Source organism: Pempheris klunzingeri, chromosome 12, assembly GCF_042242105.1.
Source record: "Pempheris klunzingeri isolate RE-2024b chromosome 12, fPemKlu1.hap1, whole genome shotgun sequence".
Lineage (NCBI taxonomy): Eukaryota > Metazoa > Chordata > Actinopteri > Acropomatiformes > Pempheridae > Pempheris > Pempheris klunzingeri.
In genome coordinates this window covers 4,163,418-4,182,316 of record NC_092023.1, presented here as the reverse complement: position 1 = coordinate 4,182,316, position 18,899 = coordinate 4,163,418, and the positions used below count along the sequence as shown (strand labels likewise).

General features: G+C 43.7%; 2 protein-coding genes across 3 annotated transcripts; both read left to right on the top strand.

The window, feature by feature from the left end:
- Window positions 1–936: 936 nt before the first annotated feature.
- On the top strand, window positions 937–13,774 carry oga (O-GlcNAcase). 2 transcript variants are annotated; one of them, XM_070840603.1, is made up of 19 exons: window positions 937–1,121; window positions 1,817–1,868; window positions 1,984–2,081; window positions 2,258–2,388; window positions 2,506–2,677; window positions 2,766–2,864; window positions 2,977–3,261; window positions 3,397–3,555; window positions 3,711–3,910; window positions 4,107–4,370; window positions 4,475–4,678; window positions 5,156–5,330; window positions 6,816–6,869; window positions 8,363–8,448; window positions 9,525–9,629; window positions 10,073–10,164; window positions 10,281–10,473; window positions 10,586–10,745; window positions 11,314–13,774. In XM_070840603.1, the coding sequence occupies exons 1-19, from the start codon at window positions 956–958 to the stop codon at window positions 11,448–11,450; spliced, it is 2,832 nt and encodes a 943-aa protein (XP_070696704.1). In that variant the 5' UTR covers window positions 937–955; the 3' UTR covers window positions 11,451–13,774. The 2 variants fall into 2 exon arrangements, with proteins under 2 accessions (XP_070696704.1, XP_070696705.1); XM_070840604.1 differs by lacking the exon at window positions 6,816–6,869.
- A 597-nt stretch (window positions 13,775–14,371) lies between these two features.
- npm3 (nucleophosmin/nucleoplasmin, 3) lies at window positions 14,372–17,464 on the top strand. The gene is made up of 5 exons (XM_070841164.1): window positions 14,372–14,516; window positions 14,679–14,764; window positions 14,973–15,092; window positions 15,191–15,284; window positions 16,636–17,464. The coding sequence occupies exons 1-5, from the start codon at window positions 14,444–14,446 to the stop codon at window positions 16,749–16,751; spliced, it is 489 nt and encodes a 162-aa protein (XP_070697265.1). The 5' UTR covers window positions 14,372–14,443; the 3' UTR covers window positions 16,752–17,464.
- The last annotated feature ends 1,435 nt before the right edge of the window (window positions 17,465–18,899 follow it).

Below are 18,899 nucleotides of genomic sequence, written 5' to 3'. Positions count from 1 at the left end.
TGCTGGCTTCACTATAAGTGCTGGGTAATCATGCATAACAATTAATTGCATATATCCTGCAGATTAAGACAGAAGCATGAGTGTGTTGCTGACAGGATGCACAGACGCAGGTCCTGACAGATGAGCTGCACCTCCCCTCCGCTGCATTCCTAATATGGACCGGAACCTCAAGATGTTAGAGAGCTGCCGAGATGTTCAACACCACCACCGCAAAGACCGAGTTAATGAGCATTTTCTGGATTTTTACTGCAAATTTGGGGATTCTGTGGACGATTATTCACCCTACTTTCCTAAAACACAGCTAGATTATTACTGCTGTCAATAGCCTCTAAATAATCAGGCTATGTAATTGTCTTTCATTGACTTTATAAGTATATTTCGCAATTAAGACATTTTGGACAAATGCAAAAACCGTTAAATGACTTTAGAAGCGTTTCTCCGTTAGAGACAACCGCATAGCTGCAAAAAATATGTAATTTAACCTTTTTAAATGTTTGTTACGTGTTGGTGTGGTGCAGAAATGTTATCTATCTCTTTGCCCCGGTCTCATCTTTGCGGTGTTTTGTCACGCAAATCCGGTTCTGACTGGTTTAATCCAGTCTCCTGAGCATGCGCACTCGGTGTAAACAGGAAGAACCGACTGAAACCAGGACAAATCTACGAGAAAGAGAAGGAAAATGATCAGAGAAAAACGAGCCCAACTCTTGTTTTTCTTTAGATATTAACCAGCGTAAATGTTGTCCTGCATCAGCGGATAGTATTTCGATTACATCTCGTAGAAACAGTCGTAAATTATTCGACAGCTTTGATAGACTCGCTAATACTGCGAGCTAGCTAACGTTGGACCGACTGACCATTTCACGTATTTTCCTCGGGTTCAGCTTGGCGGCACGTTTACAGGTAGCTCCCACTGCTCTCTGAATCTGGTCATTTGCATCGAGGGAAATCTCTGACAATGGTTCAAAAAGATAAGGCGCTGGAGACGCCTCCGGTGGACGTGGAGCAGAGCTCCAGCCCGGTCTCCGGAGAGGCTTGTGTCGAGGCCCCCGGCCCGGTGGAAGAGCCCGACATTGCAGTCGAAACGACGGGCCACAGAAAATTCATAAGTGGAGTCGTGGAAGGTAATATCAAGTAAAAAAAAAACAAACACAATGAAATCTTTAATTTGATCGAGCTTCGATCTCCGTGCAATCACACACAGGGCATCAAAATGTCGCAGGAATCCAGCTTCCTCGAGACGATTACTGTTATCAGGTGGAAATAAACCATCAGACTGACATTAGTGCGTTTGGATATCTTCCGAAATCAATTAACCTCGATTGTGAATTACCTAAAAGAGCACAGGGAGCTGTAAATATAGATGCATCTTATTTACAAGCTAATCAAATATACCGATTTCAAGCCAACAGTATCACACGTCGTTCACAGGAACATCACTGTATTTAAGATGGATCACTACTGTGGGTCCACTTTAATCACTCTGTTAATAGAGGCTTCATTTTGATGGTTATTTGTCATTAAATATGTGAAACATTGGCAGGTAGCATCCTCACTAACGTGATTAATAATTTCCTTTGGTAAAATATTATATATTTTTAGATTCTGTGTGATTTGGCTTCTGCAAAATAAAAACACAATATTTAATTCCATCAAAGATCAGCCATTTTTCATACTATTTGTCAATGCATATACAAAATAATTAAATGGTAAGCCCAGATAAAACTACAGCAGTCTAAATAAGCAAGAATTGTGTGTCTGTACGCTCAGGAAATGTTGTCGGCTGCATTGAAACTGAATGTATTGTTTGCTGATGCAGGCTTTTATGGGCGCCCATGGACAATGGAACAGAGGAAAGAGTTGTTCAGAAGGTATGGTGAACGGTGTGAATTATTCAGACATCATGATAATTAAACAGCATTAATAACACTTTAGCGAGGTGATTTGAGCGGCCGTGCTTTGAGTGTATGATGCTGTATTTCACAGGCAGCAGAAATGGGGACTGAACACATACCTGTATGCACCCAAAGATGACTACAAGCACAGGATGTTCTGGAGAGAGCTGTACTCGGTTGAGGAAGCAGGTGATTATACACAACAGATCTTAGGCCAAGGAAAAAAGAATAATGTCTAGTTATCTAAGTTGAATGACTGACTGCATGTTCCACTTTTAGACATGGTGGAGGTGGAAAGGGGCTAGGGGCTATAAAAGCACAATAATGCATTCAATAAATGCCTTTTTTTCCAAACTATCTCTTAGAGCAACTCATGACTTTAATCGCTGCTGCTAAGGAGCATGGGATAGAGTTCATCTATGCCATTTCCCCTGGACTGGACATCACCTTCTCCAATCAGAAAGAGGTTTCTGCTCTCAAGAGGAAACTTGATCAGGTATTGCAATAACTTGTAGATCTGTATGAGTATGTCAAATCTCTTTCGACATATCTTACATTTTGTGTCGTTCTGTTTTGTTGGATTTGATTTCAAACCCCTCTCTCTTCCCCCCAGGTTTCTCACTTTGGCTGCAAGTCATTTGCCTTACTTTTTGATGACATTGACCACAACATGTGCCCTGCTGACAAAGAGGTGTTCAGCTCATTCGCACACGCTCAGGTTTCCATTACCAATGAAATCTACCAGTACCTGGGAGAGCCCGAAACCTTCCTCTTCTGTCCCACAGGTACTTCTGTTTTATCCTTTGCACATTGCACATAATTGTTCATCTACGTGTTTATTCATTATTTGTTTGCTCTTGCCTTGTAAAACAGAGTACTGTGGGACATTCTGCTACCCAAATGTCCCTCAGTCCCCCTACCTCCTCACAGTCGGAGAGAAGTTACTGCCTGGCATTGATGTGCTATGGACAGGTGAGGCTTAACAGTTCCCCATGAATTAACCAACACCATTACTACTGTTGAACAAACAGTCATACAGGTTTTAGGTAAAAGGATTAACTGGAATAAGTTTTCTTTTCTGCAGGCCCAAAGGTGGTGTCCAAAGATATCACAGTGGAGTCTATTGAGGAGGTGTCAAAAATCCTAAGAAGAGCCCCTGTGATCTGGGACAACATTCACGCCAACGATTATGACCAGAAGAGGCTTTTCTTGGGTCCTTACAAAGGCCGATCAACAGAGCTCATTCCCCGGCTGAAGGGTGTCCTCACGAACCCCAACTGTGAGTTTGAGTCCAACTTTGTAGCGATCCACACGCTGGCCACCTGGTACAAGTCTAATATGAATGGGGTGCGCAAGGATGTGGTCATGAGTAAGTATGATCTAAAAGTTACAGACTTACTAATGCGTAACGTTTTGATGTGTGTTCCCGCTGTATGAGGTTATACTCATTCATCAATGCTTTTCTTCTTTTCTGGTTTTGTTTCTCCATCTCGTGCTTTACCAGCTGATGGCGAGGACAGCACAGTGTCCATCCAGATCAAGTTAGAGAATGAGGGCAGTGATGAGGAACTGGAGACAGACATGCTCTACAGTCCACAGCTTGCTCTAAAACTGGCTCTCACAGAGTGGCTGGGGGAATTTTGTGTTCCTCATCAATACAACAGTAAGAGCAGTCCCACTATTAAATCACATTTTTATGCTAATGGATTTTCTAGCAGTAATATTTAAAATTCACTCATTGCATTGGCACGGGCAGCCGTAAATGATGATTTTAGAACTGAAGAACGCGATGCAGTGACGCTCAACTCTGTCTTTCAGGCCGACAGGTGCCTCAGAGTGGTCCCAAAAGCACAACCATCGATGTGCCGTCCATGGCTGCTCCCTCCCTCTGCTCTTCCACAACAGTCACAACTGTGTTCCAGCAGCCCATCATGTCTCCAGCCATGCCGCCTCTCTGTCTGGATCCACTCTCCCATCCCTTGGCAAAAATACCTCAGGAGGAGGAGGAGCCAGAGGAGGTGAGGTTTAGAGTTACTGTTTATACAAAATTATAACACTTGAGTGACGAGAAAGCTAGAAACTTCCTCTTTCTGATAAGGTTCTTAGCGTCAAGTCTTTTGCATGTGGTTTGGTGTATTAGAAAAAATCCACATTCTGTCTTTAAGATAGATGATGATAGCATCTTCTAAGTATTTTTCCGCTCCACCTGTGCAGGTGGAGGTTGAGAAGAAGGATTCGGATGAGGAGCCAATGGAGATGGTGGTTGAGAAGATGGTGGATGAGCCAGAGCCGGAAGTAGAAGCTGAGCAAGAGGAGAAGCTTGTAGGTCCAATCTTAGCTGACAAGATGGCTGAGGACCTAAAGCCCATGGATACAGATAAGGAGAGTCTGGCAGAGTCAAAGTCCCCTGAAGAGTCTCTCCAGGAGGACTCTGGGAGCGATATTGCCCCCATGCAGACAGATGATCAGCTAAAACAGGTGCAGCAAACATTTGTGAATTTCTTTTGACATCAGCAATGTAGAAACAACAACAACAAATTAAGAGTCTACAAATTCACGTTATTGCTGATTTATGTCGTCAGGATGTATTTGTGCCTGGACCCGACGAGAAACCCCTGTTCGTAGTAGAGCCCCTCACACTCGACGACCTGAGCTTGCTGGCAGAGCTCTTCTACCTACCTTATGAGCATGGAAACAAGGCCGTGCAGATGCTGAGGGAGTTCAACTGGCTGAGAGCAAACAGCAGCGTCGTCAGTGTCAACTGCAAGAGGAAGGAAACTGAAAAGGTGGGTTAATTAGTTGAAATAGATAAGAGGGTTGAGAGAGCGAGGTTCTATCTGAGACAACTAGTTCATTATTAACCGGACTTGCTCTGGACCGTGTTGGTTGCTGAAAACAAAATGGTGGATGTGTACTACCTAATCTGCCCATTGGGTGGTGTGGTTATGATGGGAAATGGAGCGCCTGCACCACAGAGCATTACGGTCTGTATTTGTGTCAACTACAGCTTTCCTCATTAAGCCATCTGCTTTTTTGTCTGAAGACATTTGACATGCCACAGAAAAAGCTCAGGTATAAATAATCAAATGAAGGTCGTCATATAAAAACTGACGGAGACGTTTGCATATCACAGAGCCATTGGTAATATTATAAGTAACAACTGTGCTTTTCCTACTGCGACAGCTCAAAAGGCCTATTGCAAACCAAAATGGCCCCTTTCCAGCATTATTAGCTCTCATGTGCAATGACTGTGTCGCCTGCAGGTAGCAGAGTGGCAATTAAGGGCAGAGAAGTTCGAGGAGATGTGCGGCTCAGTCATCCAGATGTTCACACGGCTGTCCAATTCAGCCAACCGCACCATCCTGTACGACCTCTACTCTTACATCTGGGACATCAAGAGCATCATTTCTATGGTCAAGTCTTTTGTCCAGTGGCTAGGTATGTATGGGTGGAACCCCAAGGAGCTTACTCTTAGAGAGCAGTAGCGTAGCAAGAGTCTGATCTCGTCTGGTAATCCTGACTTTAGTTACTCTCAGAGACATTTACACACAAATCATTCAGTCACCTTGACCTAAAAAAAAAATCAGCTTAAACAGTTGATTAATTAGTTGCATGGAGTATGTTGTAGTGCAATGAGGCAAATTTCTAATTATCACACATAGTCTGTTAAACAGATGCTAATATTACTGATCAGAGACTTGGACACCACCTGCAAACAGGGTGAGAATCCATTTATTATAGATCTACTTAGCTCAGATCAGGCTAGATACATCACCTGTCAATACTTGTGATTCTGTTAATTGCTCTTGTTTCACACATGTGGATTGTTTTCTTTTTTTATTTCTTTTTTCATCTGACTGAATGCCGCTTGCACGGCTAGCATCCTCCTTATTTGTTTCATAACGAGCTGCTCCATATTGGTGATCTCTAAACTGGGCCTCCGTGGCAAACGTCCCAGCAGGGTTACTGCTGCTTGCTGTGTATCCGGTAACATCACTGCTGCATTCCCACACAGACACACTTGCTTCCATCTGTGGGGATGGGAGCCTTGGGGAAGTCCCCATCCCACCTCCTCCATGCCCTAGCGCGCACGCGAGCTTGGAGAGCAAGTTGACTGACTGAGTGACTGTGGAAGGCCATTCTGGTGCATAAACGGAGTCAGAAATAAATGAATTGGTCTGTTTTTTTGTTTTGTGTTGCTGCCTCACTGAGTCGTCGCTAAAATGAGGCTGTTGGTCGATTTTAACTGTCTGAATCTTTTGCTCAATCTGTATCAGGGTGACACCCATCACCTTGTATAAAGGATGATGTTCCTTCTCTCTCTCTCTCTCTCTCTCTCTCTCTCTCTCTCTCTCTCTCTCTCTCTCTCTCCCCTCACCCCATCTTTCTTTCATTCTGTCAGATGGTGCACTCTGGTGCAGTTTGGGTGACATTCAGCCTTGTAATAACATCTCCATTGTTTTTTTTTGGAGTGTTTTTGTGAATAGTCTGAAGCACCAGCATGGCCTGTAGGTTACCCCCCTGTAACCCAGTTTCATTCGCAGGTTTCTGTCCTGTCCGGCTATATGGTAAAGCTGAGGACTCTAGCCCACAGTACACAGCAGGCAGCATACCCACACGGGCAAAACCACATCAAAATCCACACTACTGGCTTAATGCATCAGTGAATGATTGCAACACTGAGGAAATTGAGTGCCCCGTAGACACAGTAATCTTTGAAAACTCCTCTTAATAATGCAGCCTCATTAAGGGCCTAACAGCTGACTTCTGCTGTTGGCAATAGCAGGTTTTTAAACTAGTCCCCATGCTTTCCCCTCAATAGAAGCTGTGCAGCCGGCACTTAGTCGCAACCTCCCTGGTTATTGTACTGAGTACTCTTACTAATAACTATTTTCTACTGTTTTCTCCCTTCACTATGTACAGATGGAAGAATCCACAGTACAAGTTTCTACTGCTTTTGGATCGACAGTGGCCGATGTATGCACAGTGCTGGCATTGTCTCTTCCTTGTTTATGTTTGAAATGGATTTATGTCATTTTTTTCTTAAACTAGATTTATAAATATAAAAGATTGATTCGGAGGAAAGGAAGCAGCCCTCCGGATGAAGTCACATTTTGCGCAGCGACTTAGCCTTGAATCCTAAGTGTTAACTCCCAAATTTCTCTTTGGCAGCATCTCTCTAACTTGTTTTTTTGTTTCTGTCAGTAGGCCTATAGAAATGGCTCAGACCAGCCTGATGCACCTACTCAAGGGAATTTAAACTTGGCTTTGAAATTTAACCTGAAACGGCACATGATCTTCATCTAACCCAGGGATGTTTCTGTCTGTGTAGTTACGATGAGCGCGCTAACGTACACGTAACAAGACTTGCAGACTTCCATCACAACTATGATTGTGTTAAGACGATGCAGCTCGAGTATGTAATCTGGGTGGAAGTAAACAACTAAGAGATCATTCTTTTGTCACTTCTGTGGTTTTTTTTTAATTGGGGTAAACGAGTTCAGAGTTCCTTCCCGTGGGTGCATCTGTGCGCTGTGTTGTGTCAGCTCGTCTGAGGAATTGTTTTACGTATCAGGGAGAGGTTCATATGTAAAGCAGTGTTAGGCGTCCTACCCGCGCGCTGCGTTTGTCTGGTCACATGACAGGACTTCTCATCAACCAGGGATAGACTTTGTTAGCAGCAATGCTGTTGTATACAGACTCTAATAGACCTGTGCTCTTTAGATATACACTCCTCCTCATACGCGATGGCTCTTGTGTGTACTTCACCTTTAGTCTGACTGATTGTTAATAGTAAACCGAGAGGCCCTTTCACTCTCTGTCTGTCTTCCTGGTTTGATGACTCATGCTCCCTGGTCATGTGACGAGGCAGATAAAATGAGAATGTGACTTCACACGGGGTGCTAAGATCAGTGGGGTGACGGCAGCTGAAGCTTACTTTGTAGTCCATGGATAGTGTGGGTTTTAGCTCCAATGGTCGGTATAATATTTATGAAGCCAGTCAGCTTTTTAAGTGTGTGTTACCCTCACTGAAACACCCAGGGGGCTGAACTGCACTTAATTCTGTTCTCTCTTTATTTTTCGGAGAGCGTGCGTTCCACTGCATGAAAGACCGTCTTAAGACGTGCACACCACGTTATGTGGAGCAGTTTGAAATTGTTGTATTGACACAGAGAATTTAAGGTGCAGAGCTTCTAAAAGATCTTGGACCTGATTTCTTCCTGCAAACGCGTAAGCTTAAGTTGCTCGAGCCCCATTTTATCATAAAATACTTCCTCTGAATATAATTTCTCTATTCACAATTAGGTCCTTTTTATGTTTTACTGATTAAAAACAAAATTAATTTATTTATATGGATTTTGCTATTAGATACATATGACCCCCTTCCTCCCCATCTCCCCACTCCCTTCATCTGTGTCAGAGAGCCCCATCCTGTGGTAACAATGTCCGCTTGGCTCTGCTCCTAACAGGGTGTCGTAGTCAGTCCTCAGCACAATTCCTTAGAGGAGACCAAGAGCCCTGGGCCTTTAGGGGAGGTCTAGCAGGAGAGTTCCAGGTATCTAATGCACTGAATTTACAGCAATCAAATGGAAAAAAAAAAGAGTATTGTTAGCAAAGAAGACAATGGTAATATGTGCGTAGGTATGAAGGGCTTTGGTCTGTCGAAGGTGAGCTGATTGTAGTGGGTCGGGTTCCTTAACATCCGGGTTCCATCCCCTTCACTTGCTCTCCAAAGATGTGCATGTCCTTGTATTTCTTTGGGATGATCTCAGTCTGTGGGTGGGGAATTGGTGAGCTGAAAGCCATCGTGACAAAAGCGGTCGCAGCCAGTGTTTGGCATGGCATTTTGTGGTTTATTAATTTGAATTTCTTTCAGCGACTGCCCAAGGAGATGCTGCTTTTCCCTAGCGCACGCAGCGCACGCGAGCATGGCTAGGTTTTGTTTTCATGACATCACATTTCTTTGCAGGAAAGCACAGCGCACAAATTACCCAAGCCAACCCTCTGCAAGCGCGCGCACAAGCATCGCAGCGCCAGCGAGAACGCAAGCATGTTTGAAATGGGAAAACTCCATGATCAAACGCACCTGTCCAGCCTAAAGTAGAATCTCCATCCTTGGAGAGCAGCAAGGCTTACGATGGCAACTGATACACGATTGAATGACTCAGTTTGCTCACTTTTAATTTGGCTCTAGTTTTTTTCCTGGAGTTCTCTCTGCGCCAGCATCATTATTTTTCTCAACAGGAGGGTCCTGCGCAGCGAAATATTGCGATGCCTTACAAACGGGGAAAGGAGCATCTCCTTCAGCCAGTACAGCCTTAGTCAGACCAAAACACCACCCTTGTTTATTACATTTGAAAAGCAAATATGTATGTGCTTGTTGCGCTACGTTCCTTTTGGCAAAAATGAGAAAAATGTGATGTTTGCTCATGTTGTCCACTGTCATATCAATAAGGAATGTCAGTTTATATGGTTTTTTTGTACAATATTTGAAATTCCAAAGCACTTTGCTCTCTTCTGTAGTTCCTTTTGGTTTGATAGTGGCTCGACTGTAGCAAACGCACAGTGAGACAGTCAGCCAAAGCAGCACAGTGCCAGCGAAACTGAATCTGTTTCTTTTGATACCCACAGAGGTTGTTGCCAATAGACGGGGCAAACGATCTTTTCTACCAACCTCCACCTTCAATGCCAACCTCCAAACTCTATTCCATAAGGCCGTACTTTCCCAAGGACGAGGTAAGATGCTTGTTTGTGTGTTTTATTGGGGCTTTGCACACCTTACATTTTACCAGAACTCAAGTATTTCACCTTTTAAATAACAGTTACTAAGCATCAGTAACGTTCTAACTACGTTTATGGTTGAAGAACTGATGTTGGCCAGTTGCTAGTATTCCCAGCAGGACTGTCCTAGTTTAAGTTGTGAATGCTTTGAGCTCAATGTGCCACAATGCTACGCTCAGCTGTTCTGTACATCAGCAAATATCTGAAGTGAACGAAAAGGCAGCTTCAGATTGTGTGACTCCAAAATTTCTCTGAACATGTTGACATCATTCGTGGTATTTTCTGGGTGTAGCTTTGGCTCCTGTATCCAACGCTGAAGGGTGTCATAATTGGTGAAGTGATTCTTGGTGTTGGAATAACAACTGGAAAAACCATAACCGCTGTCTGTCTATTTGTAGGGTGCGGTTTATAAAATTTGTAAAGAAATGTACTGTGAAGGACTGGAGGATGTACCTTTCCCTGATGAGGACCCTGACCTCATAGGAGACAGGTAAAACACAGAGATGGATTTGTGCACAATCAGTCCGGGCTTTAGTCAGTTAAATACTTTTTCCCGGCAGTGCAAATCAACATGGCTGACAGCCAGTCCTTACTGTTTGTTCACAGATTAGTCGGAGGTCTCCTGACACTGAGTTCAGACTACGGGTTTGTGCTGGAGGATGAAGAAGGGATCTGTGGTTATGCTCTCGGTACCGTGGATGTCAAGCCCTTCATCAAGACGTGCGAGTTGAACTGGTTTCCCTTCATGCAAGAGAAGTACCACAAACCTGACTGCCAGAAGGACCTCACGGAGGCTGAAGTAGGATCTTTATCTATCCCTCTCCGTTGCATAATATCTGTATCGGGTGGTGTGCGGTTGTGTCTCATATTATTAAACATTACTTTACCGCCTCTGTCTGTCTTCCCTGCAGAAGATGATGCTGAGTTTCCACGAAGAGGAAGAGCGTCTTCCGGACTCTTTCCTCTCCAACTTCCCCTCTCTCATCAAGGTAGACATTCACGCCAAGGTCACTGACCCCAGTGTGGCCAAAAGCATGATGGGATGCCTTCTATCTTCTCTAAAGGCCAACGGTAGGTGGCAGCTATCTAACAACAGTATTCATCGCTACCACTTGTTCCAACTACAGGCTGAACATGTTGTATCGCTGTTATTAGTCATGTTACAAAGAGTGTGTGAAGGGGTAAATGAGTACATGTGTTTAAACAGCAGTGCCAGTTGGCTGTGTACCTTAAGTTGGAAACAAGCTGCGCTCACTGATCTTATCTAGCTCCAATGTGAAAATGAGACCAGAGTCCTAAACAGCTTGTCTGGGTTGAGTTTTTGAGTGTTTGCATGTTCTGGTAGAAAAGGTCCTTATGTGTACATGTCCTGTTTTTTTGTTTTAAATATCTATTTAGCAAGTAAAGTATCACATAAATAACATTATTTCATCTGGAAAATGGGGCTTTCAGCTTTACCAAGTACAAACTATCTGAAATAATCCTCCTGTGACAGAGGTCAGAACCAGTTTATTACTGCTCAGGGACATAGAAGAAGATTATCGTCGTCTTGACACCATATTTGGTCATACTTAGCGTCAGGAAGATCATTTTCGGGGGTTTCTTCACTGACTCGGTTGTTGTTGTTTCTCATTTGCAGGGTCCCTTGGTGCGTTCTGTAAGGTTCGTCAGACTGATAAGAGAATGTTGGACTTCTATAGTAAACTGGGATGCTTTGAAGTGGCCAAAATGGAGGGCTTTCCCAAAGACGTCATCATAATGGGCCGCAGCCTATGAAGAAACGTCCTGCTACAATAACAGACAGTTAGAAAGCAAGTCAACGTGGCTTAAACATGTTTGCTACCTTCATGAGAACAACTTCCATGACGATTTTATACTACATTACCATCTGGGCTCGCCCCGGGAAATCTCTTTTTAGGATTTGTGTACAGAAGCACAGCAGTCGCACACACAGATTCCCTGTGCTGCCCTTAGATGTTATGGCTCTGTTGGATTCAGCAGATCTGAAGCTGAAAGGCAGAGGAGTGATCTGTAGTCAGCTGATTCGAGCCAACATGGAAGAGCGGCACCCCCGGCATCGATTCCTGGGGTCCCACTACTCATATACCTCCAGGAGGCAGGAAGCGATAACTCCATCGGCCTTTTTCCTATTTAATCCAGTAGCTATTACATGGATATTGCCCACATGCCCTAATGCAAAGTGTCTGTATCTGAAACGGAGGCAGAGCTGTGAAACGAGGGCGCCCTGTATCTCAGGTAGTGTCTTAACTACCCCCACGTCCTGCTTTCTTAGCTTTACCTTAGAGAAATAACACAGCTGTCAACATACAGGACACATTTCTGCAGGAAGTGAGGTGCTGTGTGAGAGTTTGCTTTCCATCATCACATCACGGCGTTTCCCACTGCGCTGCAATAGACTTGGAGGAAGAGGCCTTTCAAGTGGCGTGTGTTTCTACCAAACAGTGATGAACTGCTGGGTCTGTACACGTGAGGGGTGAGAAATAGCTCTTTGGGTTTGTGAAACCCTTAAAAGAAACAAGAAAGAAGAAGAAGAAGAGCGTTGCAGCCCAGCAGAGGAAATGTATTTGTTGAGACTGTTCAAGGCTCAACCAGGAGGTCCTTTTGAGCTTCCGTTCAAGTCGTAGTAGACGTTTGGAAAGCAACAGAGAAGCTTCCACAAGTTTACAAACATGGTTCTCAACCTATTTATGTTCAGTGCTTTGCCTGTGGCCATTTTTTCTTTTTTTATAATTCAGCAGCGTTTTGCTTATTTCCCCTTTGAGCTATTGCCTTTTGGTTCATTGCCTTTGGATTTTAGGTTTATGTTGCGGACGCCAGTGTCTTCTAACACGTGTCAGTCAGAGTCGGGTGACTTTGGACATTGGCCTTGTTGTTGCTCAAATTCCAAAATTGTAGCCTGACATCGACGGTCACGTGTCTTAGTTTTTCCCTCCCGGCACAGAAATCCTCCGCGGTGACAGGTCAGAGGAAGCTCAAAGTCATGTAGAATTATACATTTACTAACATTTCTCTGGCACCAGTTTGTATTGGAGTACTGTAGTTAAAAATACCCCAAAGAGGTGGAGGCTTTAACCCTGAAGCTGCTCTTTTCTTTTCCTTAACCACTAATTCCAAGCAGCACTTAACCTGGGCTGCGTTCAAGAGATGTGCTGTGCTAAAACTTTGGTTTGACATTGGTTATAGAGAATAATCAGTTTACATCTTTCATCTCTCATCCCTCCTTGCTCTCATCATCAGCTCTCGAATGAATGTCTTCTCAGCCGAGCCCTGGTGAGCGCTCTCGGTATCGCAGAGGGAGTTAAATCCTGTCTCCCCCGCTGTCGGACCGTAGTTATTGGGGGCCTCCTCGGCCTTTTCCTATCTGTCCATTGAATGTTTTATATTCTGACGCATTTCCCATTTGTTTTTCTAAGTGTCTATACTTAAAAATAAAAAAAAATAAAAAAAGCACTTGGGCTGTAGATAGGAGTGTTCTGTTGGTTACATGAGGATCATCAGTTGTTTCTTCAGTAGCTGCCTGCCAATGTGATGTTTTTGATACTGTGTACATTAACAATGTGCATGAGGTGTACTGGATTTGCTGTGGCGGTCGTTAGAATAACCTCATCCGATGCTACATAGAGGAAGAAGCATGCCACTCGCCTCTATGAGCATAACTGTAGTCGGTAGACAGTCTGTAAGCGCTGTCAATCATGAAGCGTTATTATTTTGTATATCTTTATTGAAACTGTTACTACGCCCTGTCCTGTACAGCCATCCTACCTGTTTGGGGTTTCAACAAGGTGTGAAACTCGCCAAACAAATCCGCTGCTTGTTTGTCTTCAGAAATGACAGCAGGATTTTCACGCTTCTTTTAAATGGCTCATTTCGCGATTGTCAGTGCTCGAGCTTTCTCCTCGCCAACCAGGGTGTGCTAGAAGTGGGCTGTGACTGAGAGAAAGGGCTCCAATTGTACATTTTGGTTATCTGAGTTTAGGGGTGTGGGTGGGACGGGGTGTCAAACAAGTGACGGTTTACCTATGTAAAATTTGTATGTAAAAAAAACATATGATTAAAAACTAATAAACCATAATAAGCTACTTTGTTTTGTGTCCTTTTCTGTTGCACATGTCTCTCTGTCAGCTGAGGGGATGAACATTTTTGTCCGGTTTACAGGTTGTTTTTAAGCTTCCTGTCCTGAAAGAAGCTTTGCTGGCTCTATTTTCAGACAGAAGATGAAGGTTATGTCTCCATCACTTAAAAACACCAGGCTTCAGCACAAAGTGATCTCTGGTTTGAAATCTTTTCTTTTTCTCTTCTTTTTCTTTTTCAGTTGCTTTACTCCTGAAATAAGACTAAGAAAGGAAAGTTGTATTCTCACATCATTGTATGTGTTAAATGATTTTAAGGTTGTCTGGTAAATATATAAAAGCTGAGAGGCATTTGTAACTGAATTTAAAACTTTTTGTGAGAAATAAAATACAGTTTTGTTGCCTCAGCAGTCACACATCATCAGATTAAATTACCTAGTTAATTTAATCTAGTTTGCCCAGTTTTAATTACTTCATAGTGGTTTTAATTTTAAGATACTAGTTTATTATTTGATCTATTTTATTTTGTATCACCTCATTTAGGGGGAAAAAAAAAACGAGACCCACTGGCGCACAGTGATGACGTATCACACACGCTCATAGTTCGCGACGCGCTTGTTATTTTTGGCGGAGGGCTCATTGTGTCAGCATCAAACCCGCTTTCAGAGTTTTGATAAAATGTCTTTCCACGACGATGAGTCCTCGGACCTCGGACTAGCCGGCCAGTCCAAGCTGGAGAGCTTCCTGTTCAGTAAGAACCTTTTAAAACACACCTCGCCTCCGTCGGCGCACACGTGGGTCTCTGCCGTGGTGCTCAGACAGCGAAGGAACCTGCTGTGATATCTTCTAAACTCATCCTGCGTGTTCCGCTGCCATCAGCCAGTGTTTTAACTGGGTTTGGTTTGTCTTCCAGGCTGCGAGCTGTCCGCCAAAGTACCTTTCTACACTTTCCAAGGGGATGAAGAGGAGGACCTGGAGCACTTCCTTGAACTCAGAACAGTATGTACAACTGCAACAGGCTCCGTGTGATCAAGTGCAAGAGTCTTTGTGCCTTAACCACTTTACTGCAGGGCTTCCAGGAAAGTGTGTATCCAAACATCCAAGGCAGCTATCACAGGCTTTTATCATAAATGATTTAATTACTGTGAACTGGCTGCTGACCGTGTGGATAAAACTCACCTGAATACATCTTTTGTGATCCCTGTAGATTTGTCTGGGAGAGGGTGCCAAAGGGGAGAGTAATGTGGTGGAGGTGACGGCCATGAACCACCAAGGAAAGACCATTTCGGTGCCCATCGCGAACCTTCACATCAGCTGCCTGCCCATGGTACAGTGCAGTGACGTTGTATGTGCACGCAGGGTAACGCACCGCACGTAGACATGTAACCAGAGCGTCCTTCTCTTCCTCTTCCTCCTCTTCCTCAGGTGAGTCTGGGAGAGTTTGAGCTGAAAGCCCCAGTGACCATCCGGCTCAAGGCTGGGAGCGGACCGGTTACAGTCAGCGGGTTACACCTCATAGGTAACGCTTCACTTCGTCACCCTATGATCTTCTGAAAAATGTCCCATAAATCAGCTGTTAAAACGTTTCCATCAGTCCAGGAACAAATAAAGCAGCAATGTGAGCACACTGCTTAGATCTTTAGGAACATAATACATGTTTCTTTCCAGAAAGAGGTCCAGACCAAACTCTTTAATGAAGAGAGACGATTCAGGAATTTAAAATTAAGGATTTGAGTTCCCACATAATCAAACATGAGGCGACAATGACAAGAACACAGCTGCTCAGAGGGGGCGGAGAACAAGCATAGTAATAGTAGTAACTATATAGCTGATAGGAATATGACTAATAATTAGCAATATGGTGGCAGGAAAAAACAGGAAAATAATAATGATGATTCATGAAGCCAGAGGACCAGGACCAGGACCAGGACCAGGACCAGGATCCACAGGAGCCTGAGAGATGAGAAAAGCACAGAAAGGCTCCGGGGAAGATAGCAAGTTAGTGGCAGACATTAAAGAGACATGAAGCGTAAGGATGGAGAGGTAGAGGAGGAGAGAGGAGCCCAGTGCATCATGGGAGTCCCCCGGCGGTCTGAGCCTATAGCAGCATAACTAGGAGCTGGTCCAAGACCTGAGCCAGCCCTGAACTATAGGCTTTATCAAAGAGGAAGGTTTTTAGTCTACTCTTAAATGTAGAGAGGGCGTCTGACCCCGAGCCCAAACTGGAGGGAGATTCCACAGGAGAGGAGCCTGATGGCTGAAAGCTCTGGTTCCATCACTACTTTAGAGGACTTTAAACATTTAGTTATTCCATTAGTTGATTATCAACAATTCAATAATCGGTCAGTTTTTAATGCTAAATGTCCAAACTTCTCTAACTGCACGATACAGAAAGTCTTGAAAGTTTGGAAAAAGCTTAATTTCAAATATATCATTGAAAAGGAGGTAAAAAAAAAAATAGATTGCTGTGGGTATAAGGAATCATGTGAACTTTATATTTATAGTAACAATGTAGGTGTGGTGATAAATTCTTGGAGAGTTTAGATTTTTTTTTTTTTGGTACCTTTTGTCACCTTAACCTTTGTGAAGTTAAACAAAATGTTTGTCTCTTGATTTCTGACATTTTAAAACCCAATTTCTCAATTAATGGAGAAAATAATCAGCTGGGCTACAATCTGAGCCTGAAGAACTGGGATGGTGGAGGTTCTGAAATACTTAATAATGGATGTTTTTCATTGCTAAGACTTAAATGTACCTTATTTTTATGAAATCAGTGATATTTCTGATCAATACTGCAGGAGAAGCTCCTCGATAATACCAGGATCCGGTCTGAGGCGGTGATTTAACACTCGTCTCCTGTTCTTGTGCAGCTTCGCAGGTTGAAGAGTCGGACATGTCTGAGGATGACGACGACGACGATGATGATGATGAGGAGGAGGAAGAGATCACCCCCATAAAACCAGCAAAGAAGAAGCAGAAGCAGTAGGCGGGGGCGGGGGGGTCACTGCTGGGTTTTTGGAACGGCCTCACCCGCTCGCTGACACGTTTGAAGACATCACAGGTTTTTCTGTACCAGATGGACACATTTTACAAATTTAGTGCTCGTTCCACGCGGCCAAGTGAACGCCGAGCGCGGTGGCAGCTGAACACGCTGTTGGAGGGAGGAACATCACGTCGGCCTCTGATGTTCTCGCCTCTCAGTTTCTCTCTGGTCTCAGCAGTGTGTTTAACTGCGGTTAAGACCTTCAATCATAGAAGAACTGTTTTTGCTACTAAATGCTACCCAGTGTTTTATACTGTATACGGTCACCGCTGACATGGATTTACGGCACCAGTGGTGGAAAAACGGTTCTTTTACCACCAGTGGATTCTGGTAAAGATGCTGTAAAAGTAAAAATACGGTGTCTGTGCAGGAAATACTGGTCTCCAGATTAACTGTGATTCCAACTAAATGGTGCATTTAGATGATTTACACACGTGTGCAGTTTATTAAATGTTTCTTGGTGCACAAGATTATCTCCATTTCCACTTGTTTGTAGCTCCAAAGTGCTGTTTGTGTTTTATACGTCATATGTAAACCATAAATGTGAAGATCTTTGTACTTCCAGTGAATGCATCAAAACAACATCTGTGTTTTCATTTATCTTCCTCATGAATTTATATAAAGGAAACGTCATTTTCAGCTTATTAAAATACAGTTTATGTATCTACAAACAGATTTAGCGTCTTTTAATGTAGACGCACATAAAGTCATTTCAAACTGTATCTAAAGCGACTTTTAATCACATTTCAATCACTAACTATCCACGATTAAATAAACAACAGAATTAAAATAGATGAACATTCAAAACTTCTTCTTCTTCACCACATTTAACAGAGAGGCCTGATGTCATAACCAACAACTCAGACAAAACAAGAAATGCAGAAACTTCAGTGAAATAACAGAAACATTTTGGTAGGAATTTGTTCTTGTAGGACAACAATGCTCATAATAAAAATAAAAAAAAGCTTATTAAGAAAAGTTTTCAGGGGCTTTAAAGTTTCACAGCTGAATTCAGAAGAATGAAGAATAATAAGTAATAGGGAAGCTGAGAGTTGGAGAAGTGAGCGATCGCAGGTATTTCCCCTGGAAGCACCGTTAACTAGCTAAAGTTAACCGTTGCTGTGTGACAGAACTGGCCACCAACAATGGATGAGTCATTAGGGAGACGGGGAAGAGCGTGACACCAGTTAAAGCTTTATGAAGGCAGATGTTGAATCAGGCTACAGTCCGAACACACACACACACACACACACACACACACATTTTGATCTGTACAAACACCTTTGCACGGCAGCTGGAAAACAGTAAGTCACTGTAGTGGAGTGTTTAACAGGATCATGTGCACATTGTCAGGGCCGTTCAAGTCGGTGCCGTTAAAGCGTCACACGTCTCATCACATTTACTGCACATCTGAACGTGTTTCTCAGCAGCAGCTTCACTGTATAACAGACGATTGATGGGGAACATAACTGTCAGCTGCAAACAGCCAATAAATCCCAGTCCAGTCAGAAGTTTTTGCCCATCTGTCATCAGTTATCATTTCTGCGGGGAGAGCGTGCAGGCTGCAGACGCCGTGACGATAAGACGGGAGGAATCAGACGAGGGAGAAGCATTACTAGGCCCAACACAACCTTTCCCCAGCTGACAAACGACAACAAAAATGAATGCATGAGTGACCAGAGTGGCTCTTTCCAATTTAACACCTCCAGCAGCATCACTTGCAGAGGTGCACCGAAGAAGCAAAGTGTGAGAAAACAGCTCCAACAAAACATACACTGATGGAAGATACATTAAAATCCTCCTGAACACGTTCAGCTACGTAACTCAGAGCCGACCTGCGTGTGATAACATCTCTGCTGTCTCTGCGTGACAGTGGGACAGAGGAGGGAGACGGCGCCGAACAAACGACACCACTGAGCACCAGATGTCCATGAGAGGGTAACACCAACCGCAATCTTTCCTCCTCACAGCTAAGTCGTGCCAGGTGCTGCCATGGCAACATGAGCGATGCCCACCTGTGTGATGTCCTCTATGGCAGCTTTCTGTTAACAAGGAGGCAGGATTCAGTAAAAGGTGGGTAGTGAACTACAC

Coding starts and splice junctions, on each gene's coding strand:
- npm3 (XM_070841164.1), top strand. CDS start 14,444: ATGTCTTTCCACGACGATGAGTCCTCGGACCTCGGACTAGCCGGCCAG. Junction 14,517..14,678: donor GCTGGAGAGCTTCCTGTTCA/GTAAGAACCTTT, acceptor TTTGTCTTCCAG/GCTGCGAGCTGTCCGCCAAA. Junction 14,765..14,972: donor ACTTCCTTGAACTCAGAACA/GTATGTACAACT, acceptor TGATCCCTGTAG/ATTTGTCTGGGAGAGGGTGC.
- oga (XM_070840603.1), top strand. CDS start 956: ATGGTTCAAAAAGATAAGGCGCTGGAGACGCCTCCGGTGGACGTGGAG. Junction 1,122..1,816: donor CATAAGTGGAGTCGTGGAAG/GTAATATCAAGT, acceptor TTGCTGATGCAG/GCTTTTATGGGCGCCCATGG. Junction 3,556..3,710: donor TGTTCCTCATCAATACAACA/GTAAGAGCAGTC, acceptor TCTGTCTTTCAG/GCCGACAGGTGCCTCAGAGT.